Source organism: Rhea pennata, chromosome 4 (assembly GCF_028389875.1).
Source record: "Rhea pennata isolate bPtePen1 chromosome 4, bPtePen1.pri, whole genome shotgun sequence".
Lineage (NCBI taxonomy): Eukaryota > Metazoa > Chordata > Aves > Rheiformes > Rheidae > Rhea > Rhea pennata.
This window is the reverse complement of record NC_084666.1, coordinates 44,208,567-44,222,707: the sequence shown is the minus strand read 5'-3', so window position 1 is coordinate 44,222,707 and position 14,141 is coordinate 44,208,567. Positions and strand designations below refer to the sequence as shown.

The 14,141-nt window shown below is 36.7% G+C and overlaps 1 protein-coding gene across 5 annotated transcripts in view; it reads left to right on the top strand.

Moving 5' to 3' along the window:
- Positions 1–14,141, top strand: part of RAPGEF2 (Rap guanine nucleotide exchange factor 2) — a 192,712-nt gene that overhangs the window by 161,320 nt on the left and 17,251 nt on the right. For all 5 annotated transcript variants that reach the window (XM_062573814.1, XM_062573811.1, XM_062573810.1 and 2 more), the window contains 7 exons: positions 69–176; positions 263–466; positions 558–666; positions 3,640–3,886; positions 7,822–7,979; positions 12,590–12,830; positions 13,075–13,458. In XM_062573814.1, coding sequence (XP_062429798.1) covers positions 69–176; positions 263–466; positions 558–666; positions 3,640–3,886; positions 7,822–7,979; positions 12,590–12,830; positions 13,075–13,458 — 1,451 coding nt within the window. The remainder of the gene's footprint in view (positions 1–68; positions 177–262; positions 467–557; positions 667–3,639; positions 3,887–7,821; positions 7,980–12,589; positions 12,831–13,074; positions 13,459–14,141) is intronic.

The window sequence follows — 14,141 nt, the reverse complement described above, 5'->3', positions numbered from 1 at the left end:
AAAGGACTTAGCAATAGTGTTGATCTGGTCATTCCTGGAAAATTTTCATGTTATTGGTTAATTTTCAGGTTACACGGGTAGTATTGTTGTGGGTGAACAATCACTTCAATGATTTTGAAGGGGATCCTGCTATGACTCGATTTCTGGAGGAATTTGAGAACAATTTGGAGAGAGAGGTAAGAAGAATTTCTGACAATCTGGGATGACAAGGTGTTGTCAGGCTATTTTATGTACTCATTATGCTTTTCTCTTTCTCTTGTAGAAAATGGGTGGACATTTGAGGCTGTTAAATATTGCTTGCGCTGCTAAAGCTAAACGAAGACTGATAACCTTAACAAAGCCATCTCGAGAAGCCCCTTTGCCTTTTATTTTGCTGGGAGGGTCAGAAAAGGGATTTGGAATCTTTGTGGACAGTGTAGATTTTGGTAGCAAAGCTACAGAGGCCGGCTTGAAACGTGGAGACCAGGTAGGTATTTTTAAAATGCTTTTCTTTTTTTTTTTTCTTTTCTTTTTTCTTTCTGCTAAATAAATATAACACTACCTGCTTGTTTTTTTAGATACTGGAAGTAAATGGTCAAAACTTTGAAAACATTCAGCTATCAAAAGCCATGGAAATCCTTAGAAATAACACTCATCTGTCTATCACTGTGAAAACCAATTTATTTGGTAAGTTTGTGTGCACTTTTTCTTCCAACTTTTATTCTAACTTGAGATTGAGTCTTTGATTTTTGTACAGCTAATATTTGGAAATAGTTTAAAATAATTGTGGTTGAAACATTTCAGAGGTGGGAAGAATAGGAAGAGAAGAAACTGTAGGTTCTCCATTACACTGTATCAAAACTGCAGAGAAAAATTTATGAATAGGTCTTACAAAGCGACTTCACTCTCACAAGTGCGTCTTTCAGGATGAAGAGGAATTGTTGGGACCATTTAGCCTGAAGTTCTAGAAAGTGTTTTTGTATAGTATTTAGTACTTACCCAGAAAAGAAGCCTCTTCTAGAATTTCACACTTTCAGTGATGTTAATTTTCTTCTGTATTTATTCATACTTTTTCTGTGCAGCAAGATTAATAAAAAATTTCATGATGACCAGATGAAAACAATCTTACTGCTTCCAAATCTGTTTTCTTTCTCTTTTTCTCACTTCCTTCACCTCCCTCCTTTTTTTTTTTTTTTTTTTTTCCCTCCCCAACTTGATCTTTGCGACTGCATACTTGAATTGTTTATGTGATTTAGTGATACATTCCTGACATCTCTTTTTTAGGATCAGGTTCTTCATCACAAATAGGTAGGGTGGAGTACTACCACAGGATGTGACTTCACTAAGTAATGATTAAGTATACTTAGTCTATCTCCAACAAAAAAAAAAATCAAGTATGTTTCCTTGGGAACTTTTTATTATTTTTTTTGCAGAAAAAATGCTAATATTCTGCCTTCCTAATAATTAAAAACATTTCTTAGTATCAGTATGTGCCTGTTTTACAGGATGTGTTCACGTTTTTTAATATTAGGAGTAAGTTCTTTATAAATGTCTTCCACAGAGCGGGATTTTCTGATATCATGTGTTCTTTCAGTCTTTAAAGACTAAACCTGATTTCTTCACTTTCTCATAATTTTTGTTTTCTAAGTTTTCTATCTTGTGGATCCTCTCTGGATATTGCAATCGCACAATAACAGTGGCCGAACAGTTACTTCCTGTGTCTTGCATAAGATATATCTTATTAACAAATCCCAAAAGAGGTGTAGCCTTTTTTAATAGCATCTCCTTATTTATATCTAATCTATGTAGCCTCTAGATCCTTTTCTACAGTACAGCTGTTTGCTCAGGTTATTCACCTTCACATTTATTTCTCTCTCTCTCTGAAATTTTTTGAGTCCCTTGTGTTTTGTCATGTACCTCAGGAGATAAGGATGAGTATTTAAGACAAAATGGCGTAAAACATTGCCCTTAATACTCATCCCTTAGCTGTTTGTACTTGTCCCCACTTTCTCTACAATTCATTTTAATAATCAGTTTCGTAGAAAATACCAAAGAGACAATTAAGTCTTCCTTTGCTTTTTGTTTTTCTTCATTTTCAAGGCAGATTGCTTTTGTATATTTAACGTAGACTTGTTCAGTACGTGCCAGCTGGCTGACATTCATTTATTTCTTAGTTTATATTTTCAAGACCCCACCCAGCTCATATTCTTTGACTGATTATTCTGCTTTTCTTACTCTTCACTTTCTTTAAATGTTTTCTTATTTTTTGGTTGTTTTCATCTAAAGTATTCCAGTTCTATTAAGGAGGAATTTTTGAGATTGCAAAGTTTTCTCTGTTCCTAAAACAAAAAGCCTTCTCAGCCCAGAATCACAAAATGGTTGAGATTGGAAGGGGCCTCTGGAGATCGTCTGGTCCTACTCCCCTGCTCAAGCAGGATCACCTAGAGCACATTGCACAGGATTGCATCCAGGGAAGTTTTGACTATCTCCAGAGAAGGAGACTTCACAACCTTTCACAGTTTCATAATTTTGAGATTTTCATTTATTATTAGGAATCAAGTCATCAGGGACAGGGCCAAACTCTTTTCAGTTGTCCCATGTGACAGGACAAGAGGCAATGGGCAGAAATTGAAGCACAGGAAGTTCCGCCTGACCGTGAGGGGGAATTTCTTCCCTGTGAGAGTGCCGGAGCACTGGCACAGGTTGCCCAGAGAGGTGGTGGAGTCTCCTTCTCTGGAGATCTTCAAGGCCTGCCTGGCTGCAACCCTGTCTAACATGCTCTAGGTGACCCTGCTGAGCCAAGGGTGTTGGACTAGATGATCTCCAGAGGTCCCTTCCAACCTCACTGATACTATGATTCTATGACTTTCCCATCTATGCATGGGTGCTGCCACTCTCATTCAGAACATTTCACTTACTATCCACACCAGATTTTTTTTGTGTGATGTATTTAAGTGTACCAACACTTTTTCCAAGTTAAAAGCTGCAATAGAAGGTCATTTCATTAACCAGTGCGTCAGATATTCCTGCCTCAGGGATGACCCTTTTCTAGAGAGGAGAGGTAGACGGTAGGGAGCCAGTAGCAGGTTTCGTCTTTTGACTGTGTTTTTAATTATGCTGCATCCAATCTGTCAGCCTTCCAAGACTTCATATTTTCTTGTACCTCCAGCAGTTGGGCACAGCAACCTTGTCAAATATCCAAGATATCTAACTATTTTCACATGTTTTTACTATGACCTTGGTACAATTTCCATTTCGCCTCTGATTTCTGACTTTTGCTCCTGTTGCTAATTATTTCATGTCCATCTATGAACTTTTGTTGCTAGTTTAAAACCTCCCTTCTCAGTTGATAGTTATCTCATCTCATCTTTGTTTAGTGGGCTTCTGTTGACATGATCCGTACAACTACGTGATCATCTAGTATTTTTCTTTCCCAGGCTTGGCCAGTTTACCAATTTTGTGACTTTTATTACAGATGATGGACGTTCTCTTCAAAATTTAAAAATGATTTAAAATCTAGTATCTAAGTTCAGTTATATTTGAATTGACAAAACGTGATAAGCAGGGTTTTTTTCGATGACTAACTTTCAAACTGATCTGGTGCATAGTGCTTTCTTTTTTTGTTCATCTCCTTTCCTCTCGTTTTTTTATCTTGTGCAGTTTTTAAAGAACTTCTAACACGGTTGTCAGAGGAAAAAAGAAATGGTGCTCCCCATCTGCCGAAAATTGGTGATATTAAAAAGGCAAGTCGTTATTCCATCCCAGACCTTGCTGTTGATGTGGAGCAGGTAATAGGATTAGAAAAAGTAAATAAGAAAAGTAAAGCCAACACAGTTGGAGGAAGAAACAAATTAAAGAAGATTCTTGACAAGACTCGAATCAGTATCCTGCCTCAGAAACCATACAAGTGAGTCTTCTTTAATTTCCTGTTAAGTATTTGCTCTATGTTAAACTTTAATAATTTGTTATTTCACTTATGTTTGTTAATGCAAACATTTCTATATCTGCAAAAATATTTGCCTTTTTCTTCATCTAGTCTGTTAACTTGCTGATTTTAGACTCAAGAATACCAGTCTGAATATTTGGAAGATTGGACTCTTAACACTAACACTTGACATCACTGTGGGCAGATTTCAGTTCTTATGGATGCAGTGATAGCATAAATAATTTTTGTATCATTTACTGTTTTCTACTAGGATGATTGTTAACTGGAAGTATCCCAGGCAATTATTTTGAGGTTAGCTCAGCAAGCAGGTTTGTTTGTACATTCTGGTGGTCTATAAAAATTTCTGCATGCTGCCGTGAAGGAGACTGAGATTAATATCCCCAGTCGAATTGAGAATTCTTGTATGAAAGCTGAATGATATTTGATGGTATTGTATCTGATACCTTTTATCTGGATATGTTACCTGATACCTTTTTATTCTGTGAACACATTTTAGAAATAGATATCTGATGGAGTTTGTTGGAACTTATAGAAGAAAAAGTTTTAAAAAATTTTATGGAAATTATTTCTCAGTGAAGATGGATAGTATCAATTGAATGATCATCAAAGTGAGAGAAATGAATTGTAAGAGGTGGATGATGTGAAATTAGTGTTTTCTTTCACTTTCCTTTTCAAAACCCTACGGAAAAATCTATTCTGTGGGCAGTTGGGAAAATGAAACTTTTGCTGAAAATCTAGTTTTTTTCTGCTATTATTAAAAAAGAAATGTTTGCTAGTCTAACATTAGGTATTACCACTAAAGGAAAATTAATATTATTCTGAAACTTCATTAGCAGCAAGACAGGTAGAATGTTATTGATGAAAAGGGTAATTATAAATTACTGTATCCAAATAATGGATCTTTCTTAAAACGAAGCAGAGAAGTTTCAGTAGCAGACAGTCTTTAAATCCTCATTTTATGTTGTTTCTTTTAAATGTTCTCTCTTATGTCACCAGTCTTGTCTGTTTGTTCCTTTGAGGTCTGATGAGCCATGTGTACTGTTGTGGTTTTTTTTTTCTTTTGCATTGTTTTCTATAGTTCACAGATTTTTGCATAAATTTCTGTTGTTGGTTTTCATTTTTTCTTCTTTGTTGATTCCCTTCATTTTTGCACTTTTTCAATGCAGGGACCTTTTCCGGTAAGAGTCAGAAAAACAGTATACTTGACCTATTTTATTTTTCCTTTTGCTAGCCTTGCTTCTTATGTTATATATAGCAATTTGTCTGCAAAGCTTGTTGACATTCAGTTGCTTGTGTCTGCATCATTTCTGCTTAGAGATGTGTGGCTGTAGTCTTCTGTGTGCTTTTTTTCCCCCTCTTTCACTGAAACTTCTATTTTGATCTTCCTAATAATTAACACTATTGCATATTTTAAAGGACTTCATCAATTTCATATATTCTTAAAAAAAATAAGAGGGATGGAAAAGCCAATTTACTTGTATTTAACAATTAATTGAGATGGGTAGTTAGGCTTCACTTGTCGGCCTCCCAGCCTTGAGATTAAACTGTCCACCTTCTGTTGAGTACTGCAGAGGCTTCCAGGGTCTTTAGTGTTAGTGTCCAAGTAAAACCACTCTTTAAACTAGAACAAGGTAACTGTAAGCAGAGAGAACTTGTCTGCTTCAAGAGACATTAAACCAATATTGAGGGTGAATAATCTTGAGCGGGGATAACCTCCTTCCTTCAGTCTTGCCTTTTAGTCCAATAACTTTCAGTAACTTTCTGAACCGAGCAAACAGCACTGTTATAGGTTCCTGGGAGATCTTCTGTCCGTCAGCTGTGATGCCTGTTTTTACGTATGCCTCTGGCTACAGCCTCTCTTCAGGCTCCTTGCTTTTTGTACTTGTCACCCCTCCCAGTCCAGAAGCTTTTGTGTAGTCTCTGGGCTCAGTTACTCCTGTAAGGATTAAATATGGGCCCCACCTCAACCTCTAGCAAAGTTTTACCTGGTCCATCCCAGGCATCCCAGACAAAAAGAAACCTTTCTCTCTCCTGCCTAGTTACAGCCTTTTGGTAGGATGCATAATATACTATATTTTGAGAGCAGAAAGATTTAGACAGTTCTACCATTTCATTATCCCTTCTACCATGTTTGTTATCCAGCAGGAAAATTATTATTTAATTAATTCTCTCTATCTTCCTGCATGGCAAGTGCATACATGAAGTGTATACAATCTCCTTTCTCTGACATAAAGTATTTTATATAGTAGTGAGTGCAGCAGATCTTCATGGGACCTGGAGTCTTCTAGTACTGCCATTTATATCTGAAGTCTCTGGAGTTCATTTCTTTTTTGTATAACTTAGATCAATACCTCAGTGACCTCTGAGTTTTAAAATCAATGTAAGCTGAATATAATGATAAATACATTCCAGTTTGAGTGCTTCCTGAGAAGCTGGGAGAACTTTAGAAACATTACCTTAGGAAAAAAAAAAGTTGTTTGATCTACTTTGCTGAAGCTACTTCAGGTATGACACACAGAATAGGTATAATGAAGCATGACAGGATTATATAACAACCCCAAAAAAGGAATACGTAATGTTATTGAAACAGCTCAGTAAAGGGGGAGGAGAGGAGGTTTCTGTGATCTGGCTCGAATTTGAAGAAAATACTGGTGTTAGCACAACTATGAAATACACCCTATAGATGTTTATAACCCCCAGGGCAGAAGGCACTGGGGCTTTGGAGGTTTTTCCTTTACTTGTTTTCTTCATGTGTATGGGAGGTGGGGGTGAGGGTGGTTTCTGCTTGAAAGAGAACAGATCAGTCGCTGGGAATGCTTTTTAGCGGTATCAAAGGTGTTTGCTTGTGGCTTAGCAGAGAAGTGTTGCAGGCTGAATTAGCCATCACTGCTTGTCAGTCTTGGACTTTATGTGGAAGTACAAAACTAAGGATGCTCAGGTTCAACTTAACTTCTGTTTGCGAGAGAGTCCTAGAACTGTGTTTTCTGGTGGACTTGGATTTTTCCTAAGGTTTGCACTTCATAAAATATTTTGGTAATACAGAGTTATGTAGCTTTAAAAACAACACAACAAAAAATAACACACTGTCAAACCCTTTTCCTTCTAAAAGTAAGTTACTGTGTCTGTGCAATTAAAATTGTGCCTCGAATGCCCAGCAATATTGTCCTTCCTAGAGCTTTGTTCAATTTGAGTGGTACAAGCGTATACTGGGTAAACGACAAAAGGATGCTTTTTCTTTAACAAACCTATAAGGATAACTACTCAGGCCCTTGACTACTTCTGCGTCATTTATCTGTGAATGGATAGAAGACTATACAACAAATGAAAGTGAAGTGAAAAATTAGAGTAGGAGTGCTGCTTGTCTTGCTTTGTTTAACTTAGTGGCTTGATGTTCCAGCATTGCAGCAGTTTGCAATGAAATCCAACTTCCAATTTATGCTTCATTTACATACGTAGATACAGATGTGCTAAGCAGCCTTTTAAAAAATCCCTTTGTCTATAATGGATAATGTCTAAATTATTTCCATTTTCTCTAATGGCTGCATTCAACATTTACATCCTCAGAGCATTTGACTAAGGACTTTTGGCTGTATCCTTTAGTGGCTAGTCCCTCAGCTCTGTGTCTCGTACCCGTTGTTTTGCTTTGCTTGCTGATTGTGAATGCAAAAGCAACGAGCAAATTTTTACGGTGCCCACTAGCCACTGTAAAAATGTTCAAAAAATAACAAGCCTAGCAGCCCCTCAGAACTTAGTGGTGAACATGAGGATCACCTGTCAGTGTGAACAGGCTGGTCTAATCACTCTGAATGGATATTTTGATCCTTCTAGTAGAGCCAAGACTCTGAATGTTTGTAAGTCCTAATTTTCTTTTCTCTCTTTCCTGTTTCTGGACACAGCGATATTGGAATTGGCCAGTCCCAGGATGACAGCATTGTGGGCCTGAGGCAAACTAAGCACATTCCTCCTGCGCTTCCCGTCAGTGGAACCCTCTCATCCAGCAACCCAGACCTGCTGCAGTCTCATCACCGCATCTTAGATTTCAATACTACCCCTGGTAAGGATCTTCTGTTGTTCTTGCTATTCTTGACTTTTGGCGGGGGGACTTAGGGACTTTTCTTAGGACACTGCTCCAGTATACTTTACCTGGATGTATTAGATCTATATTTTTGAGCTAGGTTCTGTAGAGTGCCTCATAGTGATGATTGAATGCTTCTGGGTAAAGAAGACTACTTCTGCTTGGTATTTTCCAATCTGCCCTGGTAGATCAGTCTTTAGAAGACTAGAGTACTCTTGAAATAGCACAGGAGATCATACAATAAAGGAGATCATATGCTTATAGTAGAGAGAAAGAGAAAGGACACTGGACTTGGATAGAGATTTTTTTTTTTTTTTTTTTTAAACAGGCTTCTTATATAAGCCTGTATTGTATCTGTAAGGGACTGTTGCAAGGGGGGACAGAATTGGGGGCGGGGGGCAGAGAGAGAGAGAGAAGGGGAGACAGGGAGGAAGGGAGGGCAGACAGAAGGAGAGGGAGATGAAGAATGAAAAACTTCTATCTTATGTGAAGGGTTTAACTGAAACTCCCAAAGGGCATGAGATTTGGACTCTTACTGGACTGCAGGAATGTTCTCAGCAGGAAACCTTCTGAGTTAAGTTTCCAAATCTTTCATATTAAAACATCGCTGCTGGAGAATGATGTGGTGATTGTAGCTGTACTGACACTTGGTTATTATAGTCTAATATCTAGAGCACTTCTTAGAGTAGGACCAAAAACTCAGCATTCTCCAAAGCCTGAGGGATTTCATACCTTACCTCAAAGGTCAGTGCTTACGCATAAGCGTACATACTGGCTGAGTCTTCACACTTGAAACTGTATTATTAAGCAGCACATGTCCTCAGGTTTTGGGGCGCTAGAGAAGAGGGAGAGTACAAGAGGGTGATGTGTGAGTCTGTTGCAGTGTCAAAGGCTGTACCTGAGAAAGGTGGAAGATTTGTGTTTTATTTAGCTTATCCGCTCACTAGCGTCAAACACTTTAAACTTATTTTTATAAATAGGGAGTTTAACTTTTTGTCAGCATTTTCTTATCTGTAAATTGATGAAAATTCCATTCTCCAACTTAATATTTGCATGGACTGGATGGTACTCATAGCACATGGGTGATGTTGAGTACAGTGAATGGCTATCTCCTAACGCTGTAAGGATTACTGTATCACAAAGCTCAAACAAATTCCATTTATTGAGTGAAAGCCATCACAATTCTCCAAGATCTTTCAATCAAACATGAAGTTCAGAAAAGTTTAATAAATGAAAAATATTTTGCTGTTTGCCTTTGCTCTGGGAAGCAAGATGAATAATGATACAATGTCATTAACAGCTTTTCACTATCTTTACAGAAACTATTTTAAGTAACTACTGCTTTCTCATTAATTTTTTTTCTTTTTTAATTTTCTTTACTTAAAATTTGTCCAAACACAGACTGCATATTAAGTTAATTCTTAACATCATTTTTCCCTGCATAGGAAGGAGGAGAAAGGGGGACTATAATCAAAAACATGCCTTAAGGCCTTTATGGATGATTGCGCTGTAGATAGAAGGGTAGAATTACACTGTTGTATACCTTAAGACTTGGAAAAAATTAAAGCCTACAATTTTAATTTCTCTTTGTACCTTGAACTAAATTAATGATGGAGATGGAGGCAGCTTGCAAGAAATTAGAACGCACTGGAAAAGAAAGAAGTAGTGGAGCTGCCATCCTTTGAGGCTTTGGGGGGCATCCCTCAGGATGGAAAATAAAACAGCTTGCCATTTTGGAAGGGTAGTGTGTGTGGAGGAAATGAGATCATTTGTTCTTTAAGCTTGAAATCTGCAATGAGTCATTCTTGTTACTCTTCTGGTTTGCACAGGTTTTTTCAAATGTATTTGTAAAGGTTTATTTTCAACTGTTCAAATACTTAGATGTTTCTTCTCATGTGCTGTCTTTGCTATTCTATTAAAAGTCTAAAATAATAGACTAATGATGAGCTGTCAATCACTAGTATGTTCTTCTCACACAAGCTTCACAAGGAGACTATATTCCCATCCATAAAGCATTGCTTTCTTCGGTTTTCCACTCCAGGTCCTTTTCTGAAAAGGAGTGAAGGGGATGGTTACAGTTCTTTTCAAGTGCTCTTTTATTTAAAAATCATTGGGGCAAATTGCTTGCTATCATCTTCTCTGTATTCTTTGTAGTGCTTTTGATACTGGCTCTGACTGGAATGCAGCCTGAGAAATTTGACAATAAAATATGGTACAAAAATGCTGCTGTATTTGCTGTTTTCTGCATTTCTTCATAGTGACTTCTAGTGACCCTGCAGAACAGATTTTCTCCTTAGACAGAACACTTGCTTCTTGGGAGTATTAAGTGAGCTCCCACTGTAATATTGTTTATGGTAGCTTTCTGTCTTCATAGCCGGTATTTCTGTAACAGCAACATGCAACAAGATCTAGAGAGCATCCTGTTTTCTAATAACTTCTCTGAATGGCTGCATCTTTGGCATGTGTCTTCCCCAAGATGTCAAAAAATGCAGAAATGATTTTGGGCACTGCTCTGTATCCCTCTTCAACTTGTTACTGAGGGAAGACAGAGGTCAATAGCAAGTTGGTGAGAAAAGGTGAAATTGGCTTGCAAGCTATACAAAGTATTTGTACATTTGCTCCAGTACTTGGAAATGGCTGAAAAATGGCATGTAATGATCCACATTATGTGTAAACTTTAATGTAATCACTCAATTTTAATGTGTTTGGGTATTAGTGCTTCCCAAGTTATAGAAATATTAGTGTGAATATAAAAGGTGTAGGCTTATTTAAAAGTAATTTATGGACTTAAATATTTAAGCTTTAAACAGCCTTTGCAGCAGGCAAACCAACATATATCTGAGATAGATTCGCTTCAATACTTCCCAAATTAATATTTTGGAGATATGCAGCAGAAGTTAGAAAATACTATTTTTTGTTCATTTCTCATGAGGTTTCTGTTGCTGAATAGATGTTTTAATGGTGACTTTAAAAAGTGTTATGCACTTCCAGGTCTAACGTAGAGCCTCATCTTCCATAGGTTGCCGCATAAGTTTCTGATTGTGTCAGTGGATGCTTCCATCTAGCAAATGTTTTTTGTGGGGAGGTGAGGGTGTTTGTGCTTTATTTTTTAAAAGCATAATTTTTGGCTGTAAATTTAGAAGGCTTTCTGTTATTTTCTTTTTGTTGTTCATATGACCTTTACATGTGACCTCAAAACAACAAAAAAATGTTCAAAGAAAGAAGAACAGGGTTTTAAATCATGCCACACAATAAGAAAAGGTTATTTGTGTCAGAAGGAAGAAATTAAATTCAATTGAATTATATCTTATCATACAAAAATATTCTACGTTAAAAAGGCCAGTGGCTTGCTTTTTGTGATTCAGCAATGACAATCAAGAAATTTGAGTTGATTAATAGGTCTAGATTTCAATCCATCAACAAATTTGTGGAATTATTAAATTCCAGATTTTGGAGCTAGGCTGATCACTTCCTAGATTTCTTAAAAATAACCTCCTTATGGGTGTTAACTTATAATGCAAAACTTATGGCTATTTTAAGCAACATTTAGACCTCAAATATTTATGAAGTATTTTTCTGTCTTTGTTTCAGTTTCAAATAATTAAAAATACTGACATCAAGAAATGAAGATAAAGTTATCAATCATGTTAAAATCATCCTTAGGAAGTCTAGCATTCCAGCTGGCTAATTTGCTTAAACTCCCCATGTGTCAGTGCCTCAGTGTTGTGTTGTCATGAGTGCCCTCATTTTTTCTTAGTCTTAAGCAGAATTTATCAATACCCAATACCTGTGAAAATCAGGCTACTCATCAGTTTATCTACCCATGCATTGGAAATGTTTGCTTATTTCTGTAGCTGGTCCTATCCCAATGTCCCTGTCTGTAAACTGGCATTTTTCTTTCCCAGTTGTTTTTGAAACTAGTTTATTAAAAAAAAAATCTTAACCTGTTGGTTTTTTTTTTTTTTTTTTTTTTTCTTTTTTTTTTTTTAGTTATCATTGCTTGGATCAGAGTTTACAATGCTGCTTTGGTATCACCAAAGATGCTCTGATCTCTTTATATTAGGGTTTATGGAAAAGGAAACCTCGGAAAGCAAAGCTTTGAACAACAAGGCAGTGATTTATTGGGCTGCTAGTATTTGTCTAGGACTTCAGACAAGGCTTTTCATCACTTGATTTAACTCTATTTAAAATCAGCATTTTATCTAGATTGGGCACAAATATGAGACAATTTTCTATGTGTTACAGACCTTTTCTGGTATGACTGGTAAATCCAATGCGTTTCAATGGCTACTCATCTAGAATTAAGTTCTCTTAAATTTTGGGCACTATCTGCCACATTAAAAGGTTTCTAATAGATCAAATTTCTGGACTAAACCTAGATTGCACTAACTAATGCAACTGAGTTAGGGACTATGTAGGTGCAAAAGATGCTTCCTAGGAAGAGGAGAGACAAAACAATGTTACTGGAGTAAACTGTAATTGCACTAATAATCAGATGTAATCTGACTGATACCATTGCTTGTTCTTATACTGTTAATTTTTTCTACTTTGCTAAACTGTACACCTTGCATGTAACTATTTTTTCTCAGATTTGCCAGATCAGGTTCTGAGGGTTTTCAAGGCAGACCAGCAAAGCCGCTACATCATGATCAGTAAGGACACAACAGCAAAAGAAGTGGTTATCCAGGCAATTAGAGAGTTTGCTCTCACTACCACCCCTGATGCGTATTCGCTGTGTGAAGTCTCTGTCACACCTGAGGGTGTAATCAAACAAAGACGGCTTCCAGACCAGCTATCGAAGCTTGCTGACAGGATACAGCTCAGTGGCAGGTAAAGCTGGAGACTGTGGGCTTAAAACTGGCTATGGTAGCTCATTAATTAAGAATCCTGCAGAACAGGAGTATAGTCAACTTGTTAATTTTCTGTATCTTTACAAGAAATTACTTTTAATACAATTCTAATTAGTATTATTGAACTTCAATTTATTCTATCATTCTGACTAGATCATTACTTTAATTTTCACTAGTATTTGAGTATCTTATATTGAGTCTTTTTTGGAATTTTGTTTTTGCAGGTATTACCTGAAGAACAACATGGAAACAGAAACTCTTTGTTCAGATGAAGATGCTCAAGAGTTGCTAAGGGAAAGCCAAATTTCCCTACTACAGCTCAGTACTGTTGAGGTGGCTACTCAGCTCTCCATGAGAAACTTTGAGCTATTCCGTAATATTGAACCTACGGAATACATAGATGACTTGTTTAAACTCAAATCAAAAACAGGTTGCACTAATCTAAAGAAGTTTGAAGAAGTGATAAATGAAGAAACATTCTGGGTAGCTTCTGAGATTCTAAGAGAAACTAACCAACTGAAAAGGATGAAGATCATTAAGCATTTCATCAAGATAGCACTACACTGCAGAGAATGCAAAAACTTCAACTCAATGTTTGCTATCATCAGGTAGCTGAGACTTCTATTTACCTAGAATTAAAATTATTAAGGAATAGTGTATCAGTCTACAAAATTGTATTAAACAGAGTAAACTGATTACCTGAATAGAGTATTAAATAATCTAAACTGATTAAGACTGCTAATGTCAGCATTTGACAATCCAATAAGGAAGATATTTTCCAGTAATCTGAACGTGACATTGAAATATTTGCTGAAATATTATTTGGAGTACTACTGTTTATGTGCCTTCTGTTCAAGATACTGTGGCTAGAGGCCTTGGTGAATACGGCACTAGAGAAATTACTGCACTTATTTAAAAACAAAAGGAAAAACAATATTGTTGTAAATGAATGGGTTATGTTCCCAGAGGGAACTCATCGTTCATAGAGAGTTCCCAGTACTTTGCATTCATTGAACTGTGGTACGTTGACTGTTGTTTTGAATTGGCAATTTCTTAGACGCAAAGGGGGAAGAGAGATTGAAATGAGAACGTGCGTTTGCGCACTACTGTGTAGCATGTACAACTAAAGAGAGTAATAAAAGCAGTGAAAACAGCGTTCTGGGTAAGGTTTATTAAATTTACCACAGATGAAATACAGAACTCCAGTAGTCATAGCAGCTAGATTACAATGCCATACAAAATGCCACAGATTAAGGTCTTTTAATAAGAATGAAAATGTACCAAAAATCTC